General features: G+C 52.1%; 1 protein-coding gene across 1 annotated transcript in view; it reads left to right on the plus strand.

The window, feature by feature from the left end:
• UPK2 (uroplakin 2) overlaps window positions 1–10,846 on the plus strand; it is a 49,495-nt gene extending 38,649 nt beyond the window's left edge. Inside the window, exon 6 of the mRNA XM_085645881.1 lies at window positions 9,338–10,846. Within this exon, the coding sequence (XP_085502007.1) occupies window positions 9,338–9,471 (134 nt within the window). The 3' untranslated portion in view covers window positions 9,472–10,846. The remainder of the gene's footprint in view (window positions 1–9,337) is intronic.
• Window positions 10,847–26,574: the final 15,728 nt, after the last annotated feature.

The raw sequence follows: 26,574 nt of genomic DNA on the forward strand, positions 1-26,574 counted from the left end.
AGGTACCGGTGCTATACGTGCCCTTTCTTTTAGGGAAGCTTACACTGCTATATCTATGCTGCATCTGTTATGTGTGATGGTGAAGCTAGCACACCTGCTGCTCAGGAACTACAATTTCTGTGTGTGAAAGAGGCTTCCACTGCTGCTTTCTGTGCTCTAGCTTTTATGTGTTTGAGGGAAGCATCCACTGCTATTGTCTGTGATGTACATGTTTTGTATATGAGTGAAGCTTGCACTGCTGCCTCTGTTATATCTTTTGCATGTGACTAAACCTTGCACCACTACTCACAGAGATATATCTGGTATTTTTCGAGGGAAGCTAGCCTTGCTGCTGCTTATACTGTACCTGTGTTTATACTGTACCTGTTTTGTTTGAGTTAGAGGAACTTACCCTCCTGTTCTCTGCACTTTTGTTTGAGTGAGAGGAACTTACCCTCCCCTTGCCTGCACTCTGGTTTTCTGTTGGATAGTGAAGCTTGTTTTGCTACTGCCCAAGGTGTATTTCCTTTGAGTGTGAGGATAGGCTGTGATTCTGTAACTCGTCCCCTATATGTGTTGTTTGAGTTTGAGGAAAGATTGCATTACTGCTGCTTGTACGATGCCAGTAACATTTGGGCAACACTTGCAAAGCAGCTGCCCCTGCTTTTTTTGGGGGGGTGGGGGGGTTATATAGCGCAAACTCAAACCGAAGGTATCAGAGCGCTTTACATGAGCACCAGTTACGTTACAGGTGGACACATTCATTTTGTTCCCCAGCTTCGAGGTTGACCGCTCTAGCCGTTAGGCCACATTCTCTTTGGGTGTAAGGGAAGCTTGTAGGACTGTGTCTTGTGCTGCTTTCTTTGCTGTACAAATACTTTGGGAAAATAACTACTCTCTATATGAGTGAAGCAGTACCTGTTCTGTAAGTGTGAGTGAAGCTTGTAGTGTTGTGGCTTGTGCTGTATCTCTTCTGTGTGTGAGTGAAGCATGAAGTGCTGTGGCTTTTTCCGTAACTGTTCTGTGTGTGTTAGTGAAGCTTGCAGGGCTGTGACTTGTGCTGTATCAGTTCTCTGTATATGAGTGAAGCCTGCGGTGCCACAGCTAGAGCTGTATGTGTTCTGGGGATTTGAAGGAATCTTATTGGATTGCTGATTATGCTATACCCGTAGAGTATAAAAGAGTCTTAACATTCTACTGTTCTTCCTTTATTTCTACCTGATGTGAATGAAGTTTGCAGTGGTGCAGCTTGTGCTGTATCTGTTCTGTGTGTGAGTGAAGCTTGCAGTACTAAAGCTAGAACTTTATGTGTCCTGGTGGTGTGAAGGAAGCATATGGGTCTGCTGATATTATACCCATAGAGCATGAAAGAATCTTGAAATGATGCTGCCCCGCTATATCTACCTGATGTGAGTGAAACTTGCAGTGGTGAAGCTTGTGCTGTATCTGTTCTGTGTGTGAGTGAAGCTTGCAGTGCTAAAGCTATAAAGTTATGTGTCCTGGTGGTGTGAAGGAAGCATATGGGTCTGCTGAAAATATACCCATAGAGCATGAAAGAATCTTGAAATGATGCTGCCCCCGCTATATCTACCTGATGTGAGTGAAGGTTGCAGTGCTGCGGCTTGTGTTGTACCTGTTCTCTGTATGTGAGAGAAGCTTGCAGAGCTGTTGTCTGTGTTATCCTTTTTGTGAGAGAAGCACACACTGCTTCTTTCTGTCCTTGACATGTAACGTGTCAGAGAACCTTGCATTGTTGCTGCTTAGGCTGCATCTATGTGTGAAGCTTGCACTGCTGCCGTCTGCATTATACCTATAGTGTGATAGAAGCTTGCACTGCTGTTCTCTCTAAAGTATCTTCTTCGAATGTGAGAGATGTTCGCATTACCACAGCTCATATTGTATTTGTGTACTGGTGGTGTAAGTGATTCTAGTACTGATACTGCTGCATCTGTTGTGATGCTGTGCTTGTGAATGTGAGGAAAGTGTCCTCTGTTCCTGCCATATGTAATGGCTTTGCCTGTTTTAGCAATGATTTCTACTGATGTCTAGGATATACCTGCAGTCCAGGAGAGCAACTTATAGTTATACTTCTTGAGATGTACCTGTTATGTGTTTTCAAAGCTTGAGGTGACACTGATTGTGTTGTACCTGTAGCCTTTGAGGGAAGTGTATGATGATGCTGCTTGTGCTGTACTTGCAGTGTGTGGTGAGTGAAAGTGCATTGATACTGCTTGCACTGTGCTTGCAGTGCGTGAGTTAAATTTGCTGCTTGTGCTGTCCCAGTAGTGTGTGAGTGAAGCTTGTAGATATGCTTCTTATATTGTCCTCGCCTTGTGTGAGGGAGGATTGTGATGATCTTGCTTGCGCTCTACTTACAGTAAATGAGGTGAGATGCTGCTTGTTCGGTTCCAGTAATGTGTGAGTGAAGCTTGCAGATATGCTGCTTGCACTGTACTTGCAGTGTGTGAGTTAAGCTTGCAGTGATGCTTCTTGTGCTGTTCCACTAGTGTGTGAGTAAAGCTTGCAGTGATGCTGCTTGCGCTGTTCCAGTAGTGTGTGAGTGAAACTTGTGGTGATGCTGCTTGCACTGTACTTCCAGTGTGTGAGTGAAGCTTGCAGTGATGCTGCTTGCGCTGTTCCAGTACTGTGTGTGTGTGAAGCTTGCAGTGATGCTGCTGTGCTGCTCCAGTAATGTGTGTGTGAAGCTTGCAGATATGCTACTTGTGCTGTACTTGCAGTGTGTGAGTGAAGCTTGCAGTGATGCTGCTTGTGCTGTCCAGTAGTGTGTGAGTGAAGCTTGCGGTGATGCTGCTTTTGCTGTACTTGCAGTGTGTGAGTGAAGCTGCTAATGCTCTTCTAATAGTGTGTGAGTGAAGCTTGTGGGGATACTGCTTGTGCTGTTCAAGTAGTGTGTGTGTGAAGCTTGCAGTGATGCTGCTTGCAATATACTTGCAGTGTGTGTGAAGCTTGCAGTGATGCTGCTTGTGCTGTTTCGGTAATGTGTGAGTGAAGCTTGCAGTGATGCTGCTTGTGCTGTTCCGGTAGTGTGTGTGTGAGGAAGCTTGCAGTGATGTTGCTTGCCCTGTACTTGCGGTTTGTAAGAGAAGCTTGCAGTGATGCTGCTTTGTGCTGTTCTAGTAGTGTGTGAGTAAAACTTGCAATGATGTTGCTTGTGCTGTACTGTTCCAGTAGTGTGTGAGCGATGCTTGCTGTGATGCTGCTTGTGCTGTTCTAGTAGTGTGTAAGTGAAGCTTGTGGTGATGCTGCTTGTGCTTTTCCAGTAGTGTATGTGAATGAAGCTTGCAATGATGCTGCTTGTGCTGTTCTAGTAGTGTGTAAGTGAAACTTGTGTTGATGCTGCTTGTGCTTTTCCAGTAGTGTATGTGAATGAAGCTTGCAATGATGCTGCCTGTGCTGTTCCAGTAGTGTGTGAGTGAAGCTTGCAATGATGTGTTTTTCCAGTAGTGTGTGAGTGAAGCTTGGGTGGTGCTGCTTGTGCTTTTCCAGTAGTGTGTGAGTGAAGCTTGCTGTGATGCTGCTTGTGATGTTCCAGAAGTGTGTGAGTGAAGCATGTGATTATGCTGCTTGTGCTGCTCTAGTAGTGTGTGAGTGAATCTTGTGGTGATGCTGCATGTGCTGTTCCAATAGTGTGTGAGAGAAGGTTGCAGTGATGCTGCTTGTGCTGTTACAGTAGTGTGTGAGTGAAACTTGCGATGATGTTGCTTGTGCTGTCCCAGTAGTGTGAAGCTTATGAGGATGTTGCTTGTGCTATTTCAGTAGTGTGTAAGTGAAGCTTTCGGTCATGCGGCTTGTGCTTTTCCATGAAGCTTGCGGTGATGCTGCTTGTGCTGTTCCAGTAGTGTGTGAGTGAAGCTTACGATTATGCTGTTTGTGCTGTTCCAGTAGTAAATGAGAGAAGCTTGTGGTGATGCTGCTTGTACTGTACCAGCAGGGTGTGCGTGCAGCTTGTGATGCTGCTGCTTGTGACTTACATACACTGTGTGAGGGAAGCTTGCAGTGATGCTGCTTGTGTTGTATCTGAAGTGTGTGTAGGAGGCTTGCAGTGACAGCCCATACTGCACGTCCAGTGGGTGAGGGAAGCTTGCAGTGAGGCTGCTTGTGCTGTACCTGAAGTGTGTGAGGGAAGCTTGCAGTGACAGCCCATACTGCACCTCCAGTGGGTGAGGGAAGCTTGCAGTGCTGCTGTGTGTGCTGTTGCGACAGTGTTTAATGGGAGTTTGCAGTGATGCAGTGTGTGAGGAGTTTTGTTGTGATGTGCGTGCAGTAGGTAAATGTATCTTGTGGTGATGCTGCTTGTTCTGTATCATCAGTGTGTCATGGAAGCTTGCAGTGATGCTGGTGGTGTTGTTCCTGCAGTGTGCAGGGGGTTTTGGAGTGTGAGCTTCTGCTGCACCTGCAGTGTGTGAGGGAAGCTTGAAGTCATTCTGCTCGTGCTCATGCTGCAGTCAGTAAGGGAATCTTGTAGTGGCGCTTTTTGGTTCTATTTGTAGTGGGTAAGGGAACCGAGTAGTAGAGTTGTTTATGCCGTCCCTGCTCATGCCCCGTTGAGTGAGTTCTTATTCATTCCCTCATTCGTCCGCTGGCTGGCCACGTGCGCACTGCTGCATTCGTGCTGCTCCTCGCACACACCTCCTGTGACACCATTTGCGGCACCGCTTCCTCTTGCACCTTTTCCAAGTCTCTGCCCTCCTGCCTCGGATGGCGGACGCATACTTATCGGCACAGACCAGGCGTCAGTCTACCGCTTATCAGCCCTGGCCAGCTTTACACATGAGCATCCTCTCTTCCAGGGAGGAGGGAATCATTGCCGTGAAGGTGGGAGCGTGGCGTCACTGGCTGGTGCAGGGGGCGTGAGGCAGGGAGCAGCATCTTTCCATCATGAAACTAGTGCGCCCGAGGTACTGTAGCAGCGGAGCCAGGGCCACCGTTCATTCCGTCGGCCACGAGGCGCTATAGAGACAGACGCTTGAAACTGCCCCTCCTAGAGGCAATAGGTCGCAAGGAAGTCCTCCAGGAGGGAAGCATACAAAGAGTGACACAACATCTGTAGGGGCCAAAACCACGACCAGAGGCGACTAAACCAGTACTAGAGACCCAAGCCACCTGCTTCAAGGAGCTAGAGTACCCCTGTTTTACCAGATGGTCTGCTTGAACACACCTTCTTGCCCCAAGACGTTATAACTCTCTAGTAAGAGGCTGCAGAGAGGTGAGACCAGTGTCACAGGGCCTCCAGTAGTGGCGTACCTTGCATGATATCGGATGCTCCTCGGGACAAGAGACTCCAGAGGGCCCCTGCAGAAGAGGGGGCTCCTGGCACACTCCATAGTTCGAGGGGGTTGTCGGGTCTCTGCCTGCCCTCCCCTGACACCTCTCCCTCCTTCTCCACTCTGCTGCGGCGCCGCCTCGAGAACTTCACCGGCCACCACATAGCGGCTAGAAGAGGCCGCCCTCCGGCCCCTCAGGAGCAGCCGACCATAGGCAGAGGAGGTGCCCCAGCATGTGCTGCCGAGCTCGGGTAAGGCCTACTCTGTGTATCTGTCTCCTTTCTAACTCACACCAGCGCCTGTACTTGCTGGGTCTGCGCTTTCTGCTGTAGTCGCAAACAACTGAACCACCGCAGAATGCTGCTCAGATGCAAGAACATGTTGTTTTTTTATCTAAATTACGCAAAATAACGCACAGAACAGCATCGAGGTGCTCTGATCCGCTCCAAAGAACCAGGGAAAGCTTCTTAGTTCGAAAAACACTTTGTGAAGTTTCACCCCGGCTCTACTTATTCAATCCATAAAATAATTGCGTATTTGTCAGAGCATCCATAATGCTCTTTTAGCCAATTCCGCTTCGCCTGATTGGAGGAGGGGAGGGAGCTAGCATCTTCATCAACTGCCCATTACTACACCCATCTCCACCCAAGGTGCCAAGGCAGAGGTCAGTGCGCTGACGTCATCCCTCCGGAGCCGGCTTCATGTCGCAAATTCAAAAACAAATATTAAAGATCTCTTGTCTTTATGGGGCCATGTGTTTCTAATTAGAACCACATGGCCCCATAAAGATAAGAAAGTGCTTTGCAACAGCAGCAAAGCAGGCGACCCAGTCCGGATCCAAGGCAAAAGGGCGTCACCCAAAAACCCTCATTTCCAATGGCAGGCCACCGTTTAGCATAAACGGTGACGCCAGCCAATGAAAATGAGGGGCGGGCTTCAAGCCCCCTTCTGAAATCCCTCTCTCACAAAATCTCTCGCCGAGGGCGAGCAGCGCTTTGCGCTGCAACGCCATGCGAGACCTAAAAATAAAAAAGGCAAATAAAATAGCCAGCGCTATGCTGCCATTATAATCTGAGGTTTCAAAAGAGGCTAAGATTGTCATACTTTTACTCCACAGAGAGTAAGACAACAGTATCTATCCCAGGTTTCAGGGCAGTGGCAACAATCTACTACACAAAGGCATTTCTTTTGTGGAAGAGCTAGTGGAAGAGGACATAGTGCAAGAGCAACCACAACATCTAGTAACGACTAGTAAATTAATCAGTCAATCTGCCCCCACAACACAAAACAATTGTAGGGAACAGGATTAAGAACTGAGGGTCTTATCTAAAAAATGTTTTTTCTGATTCTGTGTTACTACATATTCTCCATGACAAACGCGATGGATATCCCAACTGTCTTACTACAAGTGCATTGCATCCTGTGGCACTTGTAATAAGGTGGATGAGATGTCCATCACGTTTGTGACTTAGTACCCGTCCGCTAGACTCTAAATCAGGTTCTAACTCTCAAAATGGCAGCCTTTTAACTACAGACAAATGGGTTCCAAATGACGCAGATACGGTTATTGTATTGAGTTTGTGAAAACATCTCTATCAATCAGACACAGGCTCAAAATTATAAGTAAGATCACATCACTCCACCACCACTAAAAGGATTGGTAGAGCCAGTAGGTCTCACCTGTGGGACATTTTGGCTTTGCCAGTGCTTTTTGGTGATGCTGTACAGCATCACTAAAAAGCAAAATGTGATTTCCCAATGCTGCAGCATTTGCAACAAAAAAAATGTGTCATGAAACGGCACGCTCATAGCTCGTACATATCATGACGCTACTGGCTCCAGTGTTAATCAGTAGGTGGGATCATGCGTGATGAAATATGCATTGGCATTTATCACCACGGTTGCACAGGCCTACTGAATGACTTGGACACCATTATTTTTTGTATTGACCAATCAAAGGGGCATATTATCAAGAAACAGCGTTAAAATTATCGCCGCTTTAGCGGCAGAAAGCTGCCACTAAAGCGGCGATAATGGGCTTGATAATATGCCCTTGAGAATTCCCATAGAAGCCCATGTTCTGGTGTCAACATGGGCTTCTATGGGAATTCTCTGCGGCATATTATCAAGCCCATTATCGCCGCTTTAGCGGCAGTTTTCTACCGCTAAAGCGGCGATAATTTTAACGCCGTGCTTGATAATATGCCCCAAAGATAGCAGAAGCTACTTGGCGCTGTAAATAAAAAAAATACCTTTTCAAGTGTGCTAAAGCACATCTCTGCAAGCGCAGCAGCACAACAGCAAGTGGAAGCTGCTGTGCACTACAAGAAATGTTAAACATTTTAAAAATAAATATTAGAAGGACTATAAAGGGTGGCCAAGCACCAAGGAGTGGGTGGGTTGAAGCAATGGGGAACGTGCAGGGAAGAATGAAGTAAAAATAAAGGTGGGCGGAGGAGGAAGCAATAAAAAAGAAGGGAAAAGCCGCATACAATGGAGAGAGCAACTCAGAGTGTGGGGAATCTGACAGGGGGAGAAGCAAAAGAAAGCGAGCACAGCAGACAAGAAAGAGAGCAACACCGAATATAGGTGCAGGTATTTGGAAGTGGGAGAAGCACACAAGGATCAAGTCAGCCAAACAGAAGGATGGTAAAGAGGCTGCGCATCAGGGGAGGAGCAAACACAAGAAGAGGAAGGCAAGTTATTGAATAAGAAGCAAGCAAATGAGAGTGACAATGACACGAACCAATGGTGAGCATTGGGAGGACCTTACACCCACTGTACATTTTTGCAATTGTCCAAAAGAGGCTTGCGCCTACAGACACCTAAAAGCTATCTAATAGGTGAGACCTATTAAGAATTCCTCCTAAAAGATGCATTAGAAGAAATAGCAATTCAAGAATGTCACCTGGGAGTATAGACAATATACTTTCCAATTCCAAAGAAGATCTCGTGCTAAAACCAATTCTAGACGTCCTGTTCTTAAACAAATTTGTAAAGATGGAAAGGTCCAAATGATGACTCTTCAACAAGTTATTTCACAAATGGAAGAAGATGACTTTTTAGCTACAATTGAGATCAAGTACGCATACTTTCATATACCAGTGCATCAGGCACACAAAAGATCTCCAATGTAGTACTGCAAGGAATTCATTAGCCGTTCACATATTTAGCTTTTGGAATGAAATATGCTGTATAGCTTTCATAAAATGTCTGGCAGAGGTGGTGCTGCATCTAATGTTGAAAACCACTAAGTATAGTCATAGGTAATTGACATTTACAATGTCAGAAATGTATACAAAAGATGGTGAATCTTATACAGTGCCAAGTGGGGTCCACTAGCTTGGATCTGTAAATAATAAAATGATGCCCCCATTATTCAGTAGACAGGCAGATGCATGGGGATGCATGTGCACGCATACGTCATCATGCATGCACACACCTACTGAGTGACAATTAAAAAAATTCATCTACAATCAAAGAAAGAAAGAAAGAAGATATCATTTTAAATGGACAAGGTACATCAACAGATGTCAAAATATAAGTTCCACAAACATTTAACAGAAGAAAGAGTCATCCTCCAATACTTAATGTATTTTGCTGAGTGTAAATTATGTCATGGTTTATTATCAGTGTATTTGTCAGCCATAGCAGCATTTGTTAAAGCAATACATTCAAGAAAGATCTTTTTCAATGGCTGGTATTAAAAGATTATCCGAAGGGGTGAAAAGGTTATATCTTCCAGCTCCAAAGTGGAATTATTTTAAATCTGGTTGGAGCCTGTCTGAAAGCAGATTTTGAGCCTACGAATAAGTCAACGTTCAAGTATTCAGCTGTAAAAACAGCCTTTTTAATTGGAATTATATCTAGTCGAGGAGTTAGCAAATTATAATCTTCAACTATTCACGATTCGCACTGCACCATACACGATGATATAGTAGTACTCCGAACCTCTTCACAATGTATACCCAAAGTGGTTGCACCATTTGAGGTTAATCACACCATACAATCCCCTGTTTTATGAGCATATTATGAGGGTCTCTCGACTAATGGTCACTTTTTTCTCTTTGCAGTTCAGAATTACGAAGACATTCCCAACACTATGCAGCGCAGTGGGGGTATGGTGGTAATCACAGTGCTGCTGTCCATTGCCATGGCCATCCTCATCCTTGGCACCGTTGGCACCCTTGTAATTAGTGGAAAATGACCTGAGGCATTGCAGCTGCAGTCCAAGAATTGTGTTCTACGTATTATAAACCTCATCCACTGTCCCCTCAAACCTACTTATGTTTGCTTTGATTTGTTCTATGTAGTTGCCGTAGTGGTAATTGGCCGAGACAAGCTGTTTGCCATAAATTAGGGTTCCAATTGTTCTTGGCTCCCCATGATTTTCGGATACCCTTGGCTTTGACTGCCAGGTGGCTTCACTGGCGACGTGTCTTCCCTGAAATATTTTAGGCTGGTCACTGGGCTTGGAAGGCCAGTGGTCATCTGACCCCAGAAATAATGTATGGCTTGTGGTAGTGCTAATTGGGCTACAGCTCCGTTCAGGCCACCCCTGTTCTCCCCCACAAGTTAAAGAAGAGGCTTGCACATCCTGTCGACGAAGTCCAGTTTTAGTCCTTTGCACCTAACAAGCAAGAAGCCAATAATCAACTTTGGCATTTTCTCCAAAATTATTGAGAACTTTGTACCTAGCAATTACAAGTGCTGAAACCCATTAGCATTTGCTCCGACCCTACACAAGTGCCACCTGCCCTGGCCTATGCATATAGATGTAAATTTGTTGTCAATAATTACCCTATAAATGTGTCCCATTAGTACCTGCCCTGAGACTATAGATGTGTCATTGAAGCACCTGTTGAGGCACTATATACTTGTCCTATGAAAACCTCCTCCCATGCCTGAGATGTGTCCTATAAGCATCTTCTCCTGCCCCCCATATTGGCCCCTGCTTTGAACTTTGGATGTGACCCGCAAGCACCTACCCTTGTCCCCTAGGCGTGTTCTGTTAACATTTGCCTTGGCCCTACAGATGCGCTCCTTCAGCACCCGCTTTGACTCTATAGATCCATCCTATGAGAACCTGCACTGACCGGATAGATGCTGGTCAGTATGAAGAGATTGTGGAGCAGAAGGCCAATCACTTTCAAGCCTAAGTCGGTTTAATGCAGGCACTCGCCAGACTACACAGCCGCCATCTTATCCCTGCTGCCGACACCTCTTAGTTCCTCCAGCTCTGAGGCATGTATATAAAAAGTGCCCTACGTTGGACACCATGGATCCCAGATGCCCACTGCCTGAACCGCAATTCCAGGCGGCCTTGTTTATTGTCGTATGGTCCAAAATTCTAACCTGTACTGTATATGCCGAAGACTTGTGCTTCTTAGACGCCCAACTCCCCCCATCGTACCTTATATACCTATATGAATGCATAATCCTGTAACTAAGCCTTATACCCACATTATATTTTAGGTTCTAAATGCAATGTATAAACGCAGTAGCTGTAATAGCTGTATGTTATGCTTTCTGTATTTTAAGAAAAGATGCAAATAAAATAAATTTAAATTAAAAAAAAGTTATATAGATGTGTCCTGTTACCATATATTCTTTACCTATATCTGATCACCATATAGATGTGTCCTATTACAACCTACCTGTACCATTTTGCTGTGCTCTTGGCAGCCCCATCTTTGACTCTACAGCACCTGCTCTGGCCCTATAGAAGTGTCCCATTAGCATCTATTCACACCATACATGACATTCCATGAGCACCTGCTGAGATGCTACAGTTGTTGCTCAAAGATGAGTACTTCCTTTATCTGGGCAGCAAGGACAGGCGCAGTACTGGAAACTGGCATGGTGACCAGGCATCCTCGAGGAAGAGTCACAGCAGAAGCACGCGGACATATGGATGACTTCTTGCGACCAGGATTTCCTATCTGTCAGGTAATAGATGCAGTGGTTCCCAGTATACATTGAGTGTCAAGTGCTGTTGTGTGCTGTTTCACTCCAGTATTGAATGCATGCATTGGCTAAGAAGCATGTCGAAGTGCATCTGCAAATTGTTTGGGACGCAATAGATGGTGCAGCCCTTCCGGTTCCCGCTGTTGCTCCCTCTCTCAAGCTAAGAGGAGCAGATCACATTATCCAAAAGGCATGCCCTCCCCAGCTGCTGAACAACGGCTCATGATTTTTAGAACAGTTGCAAAGACAGTGGCTGCCATGGGGAGACAGAGAAGATACTCCTCTTACATAGATGAGATCGAAGAGACCAAGTAATGGCAGCACTGACTAATTTGCGGGACAAAGGGTCTTCCTTCTGTGGCAGAAACACCAAACCATTGAGAGGATGTGTTTGACAAATGTGATCTTCCTGCCACTTGGCAGTTACCAAACCAAAAATCCACGAAAAATGTTGCCGAAATTTATTGCAAGGTGTATCCTGTAAATCTAAAATAACTAGGATTGTTGGACTCAGTTCATTATAGTCTTATTCAATTTGGGGGTTCATTTACAAGAAACGGACGCATCGCTGCACTAAAGCAGCTACGTGCCAGTTTACTTGCAACTGTGGCAAAATTGCTTACGACGCCATATATGCTCCGTATTTATGATACGGCTCTCCATGGCGCAAGAAAACTGACGCAACAACAGCAATGCATCAAAAAAGTGAGGTTGCAGCAATTTAATCTGACTCAAGTAGCCCACTCTATGGGGACCAATGTGTTAGAGCGTGAAAAGGTGACAAAGTCACCTTGCGCTCTAACATATTGGTCCTAGATGTGACGCATCGCAATGGAGAATCAGGCCATTTGCGACCACTAAAACAGCTTTTAGCATGTACCAACCCTATTTTGCGAGTCCGTAACGTATTACTGACTCGCAAAATAGTGTTTGCGAGTCTGTATTGGGAAGGGGCGTTTCAAGTGCGTCCCTTCCTATTAGTGAGTCGCAGGAGCATGTATGAATATTCATATTTTACTGACTCCTTTAAGGAGATGGCAACCCAATCGCAAACGGGAATGGGTCCTTTTTAGGTCTCGCTGAGCCAGCACATGCGTTGCTCTGCGAGACATTTAGGTGGCGATTCCGATCCGGTAAAACCTGGGTACAAATGGTCGTACGGAGCGTTTTTTCCGTCCGACTCGTACCCGGGAAAAACACCTTACAAACTCGCAAGTACGATTCGCACAGAAATACCATTTCCGTACGAGTCGTAAAAAACACCGACCATCAAAAAAATACATACAAATCTGATTCTGGACGGCGCATACGCGACGTCCGGACGGAGTCAGGCAGCGTTTTACGGACCAGCAAGTACGATTCGTGCCGACGTCACTCCGCACGTAGCATTTTTCATGGGCGCCAAAAACTGCCGGGAAATTGAGGACGCCGCGAACAAGGAGCACCGGTATGCGACGGACAGCGATGGACCCCAACCTACGCGTCATCCCGGCCCTCATAGCCTATGACCTCGTTTTCAGAAACCGACGCAGATGCCGCAGAAGGTCAAAACAACCCCCAGGGACTAAGGGGGGGGGGGGTAGGGGTGCAAGGGGCAGGAAACATAACCCACATCCCACAAAATAATAATACATCCTGCACATTAATTACCTCCATGGTCTGGTCACTTTGGGGGGCGTGTCCACCAATCCCACGTCCCGCCACAACGGAAGTGGACGTGGACGCGTACCCGTCACCACCACAATGGTGGTACGGGACGTACGCACGCCCCTCAGAGCGTGGGTACGGACCATACCCATGCACCCCCAGAGCGTGGGTACGGCCCGTACCACCATTTTAGTGGTGATGTAGGGGTACGCATGTACGGACCCTACATCACCACTACAATGGTGGTACGGACCGTACCCACGCCCCCAGAGCGTGGGTACGGTCCGTACACGCGTAGCCCTACATCACCACTACAATGGTGGTACGGACCGTACCCACGCCCCCAGAGCGTGGGTACGGTCCGTACACGCGTAGCCCTACATCACCACTACAATGGTGGTACGGACCGTACCCACGCCCCCAGAGCGTGGGTACGGTCCGTACACGCGTACCCCTACATCACCACTACAATGGTGGTACGGACCGTACCCATGCCTCCCAGAGCGTGGGTACGGGCTGTACCACCATTGTAGTGGGGATGTAGGGGTACGCGTGTACGGACCGTACCCACGCCCCCCAGAGCGTGGGTACGGGCCGTACCACGCATACCCCTACAGCCCCATTACATGATGGATACAAGGCGTACACATGCCACGGATGTAGGTGTACGGCTTGGTGCAGCACATCAGCTGTAAATTGGGGGTGGTGTATGCCCAGGACAGCAGTGTACCACAGCAAGGGCGCAAGTGGGTGGGTGGGTGGATGCAGAGGACTCCCAGCAGTGCCCAGACATATGAGGGGTGGGTGCCTATCACTCCTAGCAGTGGCCAGATATATGAGGGGTGTGTGCCTATCACTCCCAGTAGTGGCCAGACATATGAGGGGTGGGTGCAGAGGACTCCCTGCAGTGCCCAGATATATGAGGGGTGGGTGCAGAGGACTCCCAGCAGTGCCCAGACATATGAGGGGTGGGTGCAGAGGGCTCCCAGCAGTGCCCAGACATATGAGGGGTGGGTGCCTATCACTCCCAGCAGTGGCCAGACATATGAGGGGTGGGTGCAGAGGACTCCCAGCAGTGCCCAGATATATGAGGGGTGGGTGCAGAGGACTCCCAGCAGTGGCCAGACATATGAGGGGTGGGTGCCTATCACTCCCAGCAGTGCCCAGATATATGAGGGGTGGGTGCAGAGGACTCCCAGCAGTGCCCAGACATATGAGGGGTGGGTGCAGAGGACTCCCAGCAGTGCCCAGACATATGAGGGGTGGGTGCAGAGGGCTCCCAGCAGTGCCCAGACATATGAGGGGTGGGTGCCTATCACTCCCAGCAGTGGCCAGACATATGAGGGGTGGGTGCAGAGGACTCCCAGCAGTGCCCAGATATATGAGGGGTGGGTGCAGAGGACTCCCAGCAGTGGCCAGACATATGAGGGGTGGGTGCCTATCACTCCCAGCAGTGCCCAGATATATGAGGGGTGGGTGCAGAGGACTCCCAGCAGTGCCCAGACATATGAGGGGTGGGTGCAGAGTGCTCCCAGCAGTGCCCAGACATATGAGGGGTGGGTGCAGAGGGTTCCCAGCAGTGCCCAGACATATGAGGGGTGGGTGCAGAGGACTCCCAGCAGTGCCCAGATATATGAGGGGTGGGTGCAGAGGACTCCCAGCAGTGGCCAGACATATGAGGGGTGGGTGCCTATCACTCCCAGCAGTGCACAGACATATGAGGGGTGGGTGCAGATGACTCCCAGCAGTGCCCAGACATATGAGGGGTGGGTGCCTATCACTCCCAGCAGTGCCCAGACATATGAGGGGTGGGTGCAGAGGACTCCCAGCAGTGCCCAGACATATGAGGGGTGGGTGCCTATCACTACCAGCAGTGCCCAGACATATGAGGGGTGGGTGCAGAGGACTCCCAGCAGTGCCCAGACATATGAGGGGTGGGTGCCTATCACTCCCAGCAGTGGCCAGACATATGAGGGGTGGGTGCAGAGGACTCCCAGCAGTGCCCAGACATATGAGGGGTGGGTGCAGAGGACTCCCAGCAGTGCCCAGACATATGAGGGGTGGGTGCAGAGGACTCCCAGCAGTGCCCAGACATATGAGGGGTGTGTGCCTATCACTCCCAGGAGTAGCCAGACATATGAGGGGTTGGTGCCTATCACTTCCAGCAGTGGCCAGACATATGAGGGGTGAGTGCAGAGGACTCCCAGTAGTGCCCAGATATATGAGGGGTGGGTGCAGAGGACTCCCAGCAGTGCCCAGACATATGAGGGGTGGGTGCAGAGGACTCCCAGCAGTGCCCAGACGTATGAGGGGTGGGTGCAGAGGACTCCCAGCAGTGCCCAGACATATGAGGGGTGGGTGCCTATCACTCCCAGCAGTGCCCAGACATATGAGGGGTGGGTGCAGAGGACTCCCAGCAGTGCCCAGACATATGAGGTGTGGGTGCAGAGGACTCCCAGCAGTGCCCAGACATATGAGGGGTGGGTGCCTATCACACCCAGCATTGGCCAGACATATGAGGGGTGGGTGCAGAGGACTCCCAGCAGTGCCCAGTGTGAGACCGGCCTCACGGCGTTGCCCTCTCCATCATCCAGCCAACCTGCAACCACCCTCAAGACACGACATCTCCGACTCCGGCCGCCCCAGCCACCCCCGATCCGCGGGCCGGCCAGAGGCCTGACAGACTCAACACCCTACCACGCATGTCCAACCGAGGGAGCGGGAACCCTCGAGCCAGCCCCAGAGGCGCCAGCCCAGTCACACCTCGGGTCGCCTTCCCCGGGAGGACTCAATCGGCCACCAGGCGCCTGGGGAGCAGGCGCCTCCCCTGCCGAGCGTCTGGGGTCCCTCCCATACCCACCTGAAAAGACCAAAGAAGTGAGCGGCAGGAAATCCCGCCGAACCCCCTCCGTCACCCCAGTCCCCCCTCTGCGAGCACTCCGGACTTTGAAGAACCAGCGGAGTATAACAAGGGGTGCCGGAGAAACGAGGGCAGAGAAGACCTGGAACCATCCGAGCCTGCAGACGCTGTCGCGGCTCCTGAATGCTGAAGTCACCTGGGCCTGCTGAGTAACTCGCGGCCTCTTGCTATCGAACCATCTGAGCCCTGCGGACGAGGTCGCGGCTCCCGGACACTGAACCACCTAGGCCTGCTGAGTGACTCGCGGCCCCCAGCTATTGAACCATCTGAGCCCTGCTGACGGAATCGCGTCTCCCGAACCCCGACCACCTGTGCCTGCTGAGAGACTCGCGGCGCTCCCCTTGAGGACGACTCGGTAGGAGATCGCCCAGAGACACGACACCCTCCAGCTCGAGGATTGTGAGCTTCCGCAGGGTATTTCGCAGAGACACTATCTTGAAAGACTGTCCCGCTACCCCCATTCCCCACGACCGATTTGTGGTACGTTGTGCCACTGCTGTACTGCTTGCATCTTGGATCATAAAGATCCCTTGAAATCATCGATAAAAGAACCTATCGTCCTACAAAGAATACGTGTGGTGTCACTCTGTTCGTAGTGTATCTCAGGGTGGTGCGCGCCTGGCTCGGCCTACTTGGGAGAGGTGGGTCAAAGGGGTGGGTAAGACGTGTATCGAACCCCCCTCCGGCGAACGCCTTTCCAACATTTGGTGGCAGACGACGGGATCCGAGCCGACACCGAAAGAGAGCGTGCAGTGAGCGACTGACGCACTACCAAACAGAGATGGAAGGAGAAACCTCCATGGGTGCCGCAGGTACCGAAATAAGCTCACCGTTCCGAGAGGATCAATTGGACTATTACACGCATAGAGAATTAAAACAGTTCTGCAAAGACCTTGGCATCGCTACCACCGGACTAAGCACAAAGGAAGACTTCCAGAAAGTACTGAAAGCCTGGGTCGAGACGGGGGCGCCCCCGAGCCAAACGGAAGGAGACTCTACCCATGAACCACCAAGCATCCCGGCGAGAAACAATGGGCCAGAGGGGAACCTGTCCCCCGAGGAACTAGCGGACCGAGAGAGAAGCCGCAACCACGAACTTGAACTGGCAAAACTAAAAATCGAGGGAGAAATAAAACTGGCAGAGAAGAAGTTGGCCGTCGAGCAGTTACGGCTACAAGGGGAACTCGAAGAGAAGAGACTCCAAAGGGAGCACGACGAAAAGAAACTCCAGCTAGAACATGAACGCGGCCTGAAGGAAATTGAGTGGCGGGCCAGAAACGAAAAGTCACAGCCACCCAGGAATCCACCGTCCGCTCCCACCGGGGAAACCAAAGTTCACATCCCCAAGGATGTGGTAAAGGAGTATTACAAGAACGATGATATCCAGCAGTGGTTTAAGGCCTACGAAGTCGCCATGACCTCTCACCGAGTCCCGCAGAAGGATTGGGGGGCTGGCCTATGGGGCCGGTTCTTAAGCGAAGGAAGAGACACTCTGCTAGATCTGCCCTCCACGGTCATGAACTCCTACAGCCACATGAAGGAAGCCCTCGTGGGCCGGTACGGACTCACCCCCGAAATGTACCGACAACGGTTCCGAGATTGCAAGAAGATACCGGGCACCACGTGGGTAGAATACGTGAACTTTTACAGCCGAGCCTTGGATGGGTGGATCAAGGGCAGCAAGGTCTCCACCTTCGAAGAACTGTTCGATCTGATTGCCTGGGAACATTTAGCGGCCAATTGCTTTATAGAACTGCGCCAGCATCTCCTGGACAGTAAACTCACCGACCCTCGGAAGCTGGCCGCTGAGGCTGATCGTTGGGTGAACACCCGGGCCACCCGGGGCCCCGTGGGGGACTACGGCCGCCACAGTCAAGGCCCCCCCCCGCCAGAGGGGCGGAGGGAACCACGGCCGACCAAGAGACTTCCCCGGGGGGTCCTCAACCAGCCCCCCCAGCAGCCCACCAGCGGCGGGTTCGGCACAGTCCCCAGCAAGCACCGGAGCCCCAGGACGACCAGGTCCACGAGCTAGGATCACCTGCTTCCGCTGCCAACAGCCCGGACACTACGCCAATGACCCCCAGTGTCTCCAGTATCAGCGAACCACAACGACCAGCCCCATGGCCCGGCAGATGGCCCCCGTGGCTCTGGGGGAAGAGATGGAAGACTCCGAGGAATGGGAACCGGCGGCCATGGCCCTGGTCTCCCTTGGTGATCGAGAAATGGTCCCCGGGACACCCTTGCCCGCCAACACAGAAAAATACCGACAGCAGGTGACCATCAACGGCCACCGAGGCGAGGGCCTTCGCGACACCGGGGCGAGTGTCACCGCGGTCCACCGCAGCCTAATTTCAGAAGACCAGATCCTAACCGGGGCCCTCTGTCCGGTCGTATCCTCCGACAATTCTGAGAGCCTCTGCCAGATGGCGCTGGTGCCCTTCGAGTGGGGAGGGGTCTCCGGGGAACTGAAGGTAGCGGTCCGGACCTCGCAGCCCGTAGACTGCCTCCTGGGCAACGACCTGGAGAGTTCCCCGTGGGGGCAAGTAGAACGAAGAGCCCACCTGGAGATGATGGGCCTACCAGAATGGGTCTGCGCCACCACGCGCTCCATGACCGCACGATTGCCTCTCTCCAAGGGCGGTGAAGCCCTCTTACCGAACACTATCCCCGAGAGCCGGGACCCCCTACCAGAAGCAGACAACCCTCCTTCCGAGGGAGAAGGAGACACTAACCCGGGGGAAGGACCGGAACCTTCTGCCCCAGAGGCCCTGACGGAGCTCGAAGAACTGCCCGAGATGGCCCAGTGGCGCTGTGAAGGGGGGCCCTCCCGCGAAGAGTTCTGCCAGGAACAGGCCACCTGCCCCTCCCTCGAGGGACTTAGACAACAAGCCGAAGCCCAGGCCGCCGGTGACCGAACCGGAACCCATTGGATCTATTGGGACAATGGCCTCCTATACAGCGAGCAAAAGTCCGCCGAGCTAGGCGCAGCACGGGTACTGGTGGTACCCCTGCGGTTCCGGAGCCTCCTCCTGGGCCTGGCCCACGATGTACCCTTGGCAGGACACTTAGGCCAAGACAAGATATATCAGCGATTGGTTACCCACTTCTATTGGCCCAAGATGCGAGCGAATGTAGAAGTACACTGAAAATCCTGCCTCACGTGCCAGGGCAGTGGGAAGAGTGGCGGAAAACGCAAAGCTCCCTTACAACCGTTCCCCGTTGTGAGTACCCCGTTCGAGCGGGTCGGCATCGACATCGTGGGACCCCTGGATCCGAAGACTGCCCAGGGCCACAGATTCATCCTTGTCCTGGTGGACCATGCCACCCGCTACCCCGAGGCCATCCCCCTCCGCACCGTGACGGCTCCCGTGGTGGGCCAGGCTCTCATGGGGATCTTCTCCCGTGTCGGATTTCCCCGCGAGGTTGTGAGTGATCGCGGCACTAACTTTATATCCCGCTACATGAAGTCCCTGTGGCAGCAGTGCGGAGTCACGTATAAGTTCACGACCCCCTACCACCCCCAGGGCAACGGCCTAGTGGAACGCTTCAACCGAACCCTGAAGGGAATGATCCTGGGCCTCGAAGAGCCCCTGCGCCGGAAATGGGACGTCCTCCTCCCTTGCCTCCTGTTCGCATACCGAGAAGTCCCCCAAAAGTCTCTGGGGTTCAGCCCCTTCGAACTGCTGTACGGACATCCTGTCCGAGGGCCCCTGAGCCTGGTCAAAGAGGGCTGGGAGACAAGCCCCCGGGGGACACCCCCTGATGTGTTCCGCTACATCCTGGCGCTCCGCAACCAGACGAGGAAGTTCAGAGAACTTGCAGAGGCTAACCTCGAGGCCAGCCAAGAAGAAATGAAGCGCTGGTATGACCAGAACGCAACCCTGGTCGAGTTCCAGCCGGGCCAGCAGGTTTGGGTCATGGCTCCGGTGAAACCCTGCGCCCTACAAGACAAATGGACTGGTCCCTTCAAGGTGGTCGAGCGGAAGAGCCAGGTCACGTATCCGGTCGACGTACAGTCCCCACAGAACCCCCTCCGGGTCCTCCACGTGAACCGTCTCAAGCCCCACTTTGTGAGGACGGAATTAAGTTTGCTACTGGCCACCGATGATGGGGCGGAAGAAGACACCGAACCCCTGCCCGACCTCCTGTGCGCTAAAGAACTGGATGGTTCCGTGGAGGGAGTGAAACTGTCGACCACCCTCACTCCCCAGCAGTCCGACGACTGCCGCCAGCTGCTCAGACAATTCGCAGACCTCTTCTCCCTCATTCCAAGGGTTACCGACTGGTGTGTCCACGACGTGGACACCGGCGACAGCCCGCCTGTGAGACACCGAGCCTACCGGGTGCCTGACCTGGTCCGCACCTGCATCAAGACCGAGGTACAGAAGATGCTCACCCTGGGAGTAATCGAACCCTCCGACAGCCCCTGGGCCAGCCCGGTGGTTCTGGTCCCGAAGGCGGCTTCCCCAGGGGTCGCCCCCGAACTAAGATTCTGTGTGGACTATCGGGGGCTCAATGCGGTCACCCGCGCAGACGCTCACCCTATTCCCCGAGCCGACGAGCTCATCGACCGCCTGGGGGCCGCCCGGTTCCTCAGCACTTTCGACCTGACCTGCGGATACTGGCAGATTGCTCTCACGGAGGGAGCGAAAGAGCGCTCTGCCTTCTCCACGCCAGATGGCCACTACCGCTTCAGGGTCATGCCGTTCGGGATGAAAAACGCCCCAGCCACGTTCCAGCGGTTGGTGAACAAGGTCCTGGCCGGACTCGAGGAGTTCAGTGCAGCGTACCTTGACGACATCGCCGTATTCAGCTCTCAATGGCACGAGCATCTCCAGCACCTCCGACAAGTACTAATGGCCCTGCGCCAAGCAGGCCTAACAGTGAAAGCCAGCAAATGCCAGCTCGGGCAAGGCTCCGTGGTCTACCTGGGGCATCAGGTGGGCAGCGGCCAGGTCGCCCCTCTCCAGCCAAAGATCGACGCCATCAAGTCCTGGGAGCCCCCCACCACGCAGACAGAGGTTCGGGCCTTCCTGGGCCTTACGGGGTACTACCGGAGGTTCATTAAAAATTATGGTAGTATCGCGGGGCCCCTCACAGAGTTGACCTCCAAAAAGCTCCCGAAGAAGGTGCAGTGGACCACCCCGTGCCAGCAGGCGTTCGACGCCTTGAAAACCGCCATGTGCACCGCCCCCGTACTCAAGGCCCCCGACTACTCCCAAGAGTTTGTGGTCCAGACCGACGCATCCGAACACGGCATCGGGGCCGTGCTCTCGCAGTTCGACGACAAGGGCATTGATCAGCCCATAGCCTTCATCAGCCGAAGGCTGCCGCCGCGAGAGCAGCGTTGGAGTACTATAGAACGAGAGACCTTTGCCATAGTCTGGGCCCTCAAGAAACTACGGCCCTACTTGTTCGGAACCCATTTTCGAGTACAGACGGACCACCGGCCCTTGCGGTGGCTAATGCAGATGAGGGGGGAGAACCCCAAGCTACTACGATGGTCCATCTCTCTCCAAGGGATGGATTTCACTGTCGAACATCGCCCCGGGACGGATCATGCCAACGCCGACGGCCTGTCCCGGTTCTTCCGCTTCGGCGAGGAGAACCCCCCAGTGGATGGGTAGTTCTCCATGCCTTTCAGCTGGGGGGGACGCGTGTGAGACCGGCCTCACGGCGTTGCCCTCTCCATCATCCAGCCAACCTGCAACCACCCTCAAGACACGACATCTCCGACTCCGGCCGCCCCAGCCACCCCCGATCCGCGGGCCGGCCAGAGGCCTGACAGACTCAACACCCTACCACGCATGTCCAACCGAGGGAGCGGGAACCCTCGAGCCAGACCCAGAGGCGCCAGCCCAGTCACACCTCGGGTCGCCTTCCCCGGGAGGACTCAATCGGCCACCAGGCCCCTGGGGAGCAGGCGCCTCCCCTGCCGAGCGTCTGGGGTCCCTCCCATACCCACCTGAAAAGACCAAAGAAGTGAGCGGCAGGAAATCCCGCCGAACCCCCTCCGTCACCCCAGTCCCCCCTCTGCGAGCACTCCGGACTTCAAAGAACCAGCGGAGTATAACAAGGGGTGCCGGAGAAACGAGGGCAGAGAAGACCTGGAACCATCCGAGCCTGCAGACGCTGTCGCGGCTCCTGAATGCTGAAGTCACCTGGGCCTGCTGAGTGACTCGCGGCCTCTTGCTATCGAACCATCTGAGCCCTGCGGACGAGGTCGCGGCTCCCGGACACTGAACCACCTAGGCCTGCTGAGTGACTCGCGGCCCCCAGCTATTGAACCATCTGAGCCCTGCTGACGGAATCGCGGCTCCCGAACCCCGACCACCTGTGCCTGCTGAGAGACTCGCGGCGCTCCCCTTGAGGACGACTCGGTAGGAGATCGCCCAGAGACACGACACCCTCCAGCTCGAGGATTGTGAGCTTCCGCAGGGTATTTCGCAGAGACACTATCTTGAAAGACTGTCCCGCTACCCCCATTCCCCACGACCGATTTGTGGTACGTTGTGCCACTGCTGTACTGCTTGCATCTTGGATCATAAAGATCTCTTGAAATCATCGATAAAAGAACCTATCGTCCTACAAAGAATACGTGTGGTGTCACTCTGTTCGTAGTGTATCTCAGGGTGGTGCGCGCCTGGCTCGGCATACTTGGGAGAGGTGGGTCAAAGGGGTGGGTAAGACGTGTATCGAACCCCCCTCCGGCGAACGCCTTTCCAACACCCAGATATATGAGGGGTGGGTGCAGAGGACTCCCAGCAGTGCCCAGACATATGAGGGGTGGGTGCAGAGGACTCCCAGCAGTGGACAGAGACATGGGGGGTGTACATCATTATCAGATGACCACAGCTCCATGGGTGAATGTACGTATCCCTAACTTAGGACAGTGATGATAGTGCCATAACAATATATCACTGACAGCAGTGTCCCACTCCCAGGAGGATGGATGTCTTTCCCCCACTGCATGACACACCACATGTGGGTGTGAGGACAAATAACACATGCATACCCACCCCTGGAAGATGCAGCACAATACACACACTGAGATCATGCCACAAGACTTTATAGTCATGTCACTGCCTAATAAACTAAGAGAGCCAAAGAGAACACACACTGTCACACACATCCCAGGACTGATAGGAATGTTCAGGTGCTGGGCTAGCCACCAAGATGTTGTCTGTCATGGAAGGAATAGGGTGGAGTTCCCACAGATACAATGCCCACAATTGTGAGTCAGGTGTTCAAATACCCAGCAGAACAAGTACCATATGTGTACTAGGCTGGGATTACACACATGCATTGTGCGGAAAAGGGACAATTTATCCATGAAGGCATGGCAAAATACGCTATACACAAGAACAGTGAGTACCAAGGATGGCACATACGATGCAGCCTGACCCATTACTGACCAGGCATGGCCAGAGTTGAAGGGATCCATCACCAACAAAGGACATGTAGACACAGGGCAACACAACAATTGTGCAACTCTCTGCAGGGGAGATGTCAGGTGCCACAGAGGAAGGAGCACTCCTTGGGACAATGTCTCCAAACACACAGAACATACACGACAAAGAATCTTTGCAGAGACCTTGTGATGGCACGCAGATTCAGCATAAAAATAATAATGTGTAAACAATACTATTCACAAAGGCCAATGGCCAGTCCATATCATCAGTCCTTGGGGGGGGGGGGGGGGGGGTGGTGGGTGCAGGGACGGACGACTCCACCACAGGGGGTGGGGCAGCGCCAAAGGTGGAGGTGAGCTCGGCGCGGCACACTTCTGCCAGTTCTTCAAGCGTCTCCCCTGCACCCGGAGAAACAACAGGCCCCAAGGAGGGGGGGGTCGGAGGGATGGGTTGCAGCGCTACTGGGGGAGGTGGTGGACGGGCTGGGGGACTTAACTCCCCTACCCGCGGAGTGCCTTGACCGTTTGCGTCCAGGTGAACTAGTGGGGCTGAGGCCCAACCCAGCAAAGTAGGCCTCCTTCTCCGAATCTGGGGCAGGGAAGCCAAGGGGAGTGACATCGGAGGGACTGGGGAGTGAGTCATGTGGACGAGGACTGTGGCTGCGAGCCTGCCTGTGTGCCCCAGACCCAGTGGGTGTGCCTGCTTCCCCCTGAGTGTGCGTGTCAGGAGGTGTGCGCTTGCCCTTACGTGGTGGTGTGCTGCTTGTGTCTGGTGGGGTGCGTGTGTGTGGATGTCTTGGTGTGCTTGGGACAGGCATGGGTGTGAGACTTGTGGATGGGGCAGGGGTAGGGGGGGACGCAGCGCTGCAGGTGACTTGCTACTGCCGTCAGTGACGAGTCCAGGGACCTCAGCAACATCCGTTGGTCAGACATCGCTGATGACATGCCCTCCGTGTACGACACCATCTGGGTCAGCAGTCTGGTGTGGCCATGGAGGACAGTCAGGATCGATGTCTGCCCAACTTGCAACTGCCGCTGAATGTCCACAGACTCGGCAGTGAGGGCAGCAGGGAGGACAGGGGCAGGGGGTGCGGTGCCTGGCACGAAGGAGACACGGTGTGGCCTAGCATGGACAGAAGGGACCCGAGCAAGTGGGAGGGCGGTGATGGGAATGGAGGGGGCGGCGAGAGATGTACTGCTGCTTTCAGCTGTGGGAGCAGCCTCCGCCCCCTCTGGGAGCTCAGCCTCGGACCCGTCTGCCTCGTAGTCTGTGTTGGTACTGGGCAGGTCCTCCGCCTCACTCCCCTCGCCCTCCATGCCACTAGATTCCACCAACTCCTCAGCAGTGGTGGCACCACTGCTCGATCCCTCCTCAACGTCAGTGCAGGTGTCTCCCTCGGTGTCCTCCGATGATGCTGTGGGCAAGGTGAAGAGACAGGAAAAAATCAGTCACCTGTATACATCTGACACATGAGTCCAAACAAAATAGGCAACAGTGCATATCAGGAAAGGCATCATAAGTAACATCTAGGATACTCCCCACATATGTAAGCCCTGCACTCCCCAGTTGGTTGACCCACCATGCCACTTGGAAACAATGAAAATTAGGACACAACAGCAAATAACTTGAAAACACAAGATCATGAGAAGCTAGTGTCTGGGATCAGTTGAGCACAGCAAGACTATGAAGGCATGCCACCTCTTGTTCACTGTGAAACAGACAGTATTGTCGCACCCAAGGCCAAATACCACATGTCAATGCAGAAGGTGTCCCCACACTCAGAGACCTGTGAGTACTTTTGACACCCCAAAGAAATACATTGTGACTCCTGGAGAATCACAACCCTTTACACAATGGACATGTCTAGCATGTGTGAATGTAGCACTCAGTGAACACAACACACATGTGTCTGTATAGCAGAAGTCACACAAGGAGGTGCACACCAAACTACATGTACACAGTCATTGTCTGAGCTGCCAGACTCATTCAAATCAGCCACTGTTAGGCAGAAATGCCGAATCAGTAAGTACATATACATGGCACCAGGGTGGTCCGGATGACTTGACACTCGTAAGTTGGTATCAGCAACAACCAAGGACTAACCCAAATGCCAGCACACTGTGGGAACATGTATATCTATGAACTCAAAACAAGTTTTGTTCAAACTGTGCCTTACTTTAAAATGTGCCAGCGTGTCCCTGGAAAGTGTAAAGGTGGTGTCTTGTGCACTTCCTTGGGAGACATCTGTCATGCAGGCACATCATTGTCCTTCACAACCAAACAACATGGTCACGCATATGAAACATTGAGACATGTTGACAGGTGTAGTGAGTGCCAATGAACATTTTATCTGAGTAACAACTTGAATAATGTCATTTGTCACATTGCTATCCGTCACCTGATCACACAGTTGGCTTCACATATTACCTACTGACTGTCATCTGGAGTGGCACACATGTCCACACCCAGGACAATACATAAGCTAATGGGCCTGCAATTGTTTAGCAAAAAAGCCTAGCTATACTGTGGGTTCCCCCTCATGGCAAGCCAGAATGTACCCACAGATGTCAGCACACAAAGTCACAACTGTGTAGCATCTGAACCACACACAGGTGCCAAAAATGTACACGCAGGATACATGATTGTCAAAAACTGACACAGGCAATGAAGCACGAACATTAAGCACTGGCCAACATCACGGGGGCACTGCACGATGACTTTCTGTACTGCGAATCATCACACACAAGTCTGAACTGGCAATGAAACATCAGGGTTGAACATGTACGCCCCTCCCGCACACACCCACCCATACCTGAGTCAATGTGACTGATACCGATCAAGAAGTGAAACCTCTTATTCAGGGTTACAATAACTGTGCTTGAAAACTTGCTTCATTAACACGACCTCACCTTGTAGGGCTGCCAAAACATATTGGTCACAAACAACCATCAACAGATTGTTGTGAATAGCCACACAGGCACTGCCCAGTGTGAGTATGCACAAGCAAACTGGTGTAGCCCTGTCCAGTGGACAAATGTATCACACATGTGAAAACTACTACCTAGGCCAGGGAACAATGCCACAGAGGCAGAGCCATGATGAACCCACAGTGAATGTGCACAGTGTTGGATGACACACATGAGTAGGAGGGCAGGCTATGTCAGGGGACTGTAGTGTGCACACTGCTCCATGGTCCTGGAATGAGCTGACTGTTACAGGAGCAACCGTCCCGGCACTATGCATATATCCCACTCATGCACATCATGTCTGAGGCCACAACATTGGTAATGCATGCAGCAAGTCTGTTCATTTAAACCCTCACACTCCTATGTTGGGACTCAGCATCAGTGCCAACAATTATGCA

The sequence above is a fragment of the Triturus cristatus genome, chromosome 3_1, assembly GCF_964204655.1.
Source record: "Triturus cristatus chromosome 3_1, aTriCri1.1, whole genome shotgun sequence".
Classification (NCBI taxonomy): Eukaryota; Metazoa; Chordata; class Amphibia; order Caudata; family Salamandridae; genus Triturus; species Triturus cristatus.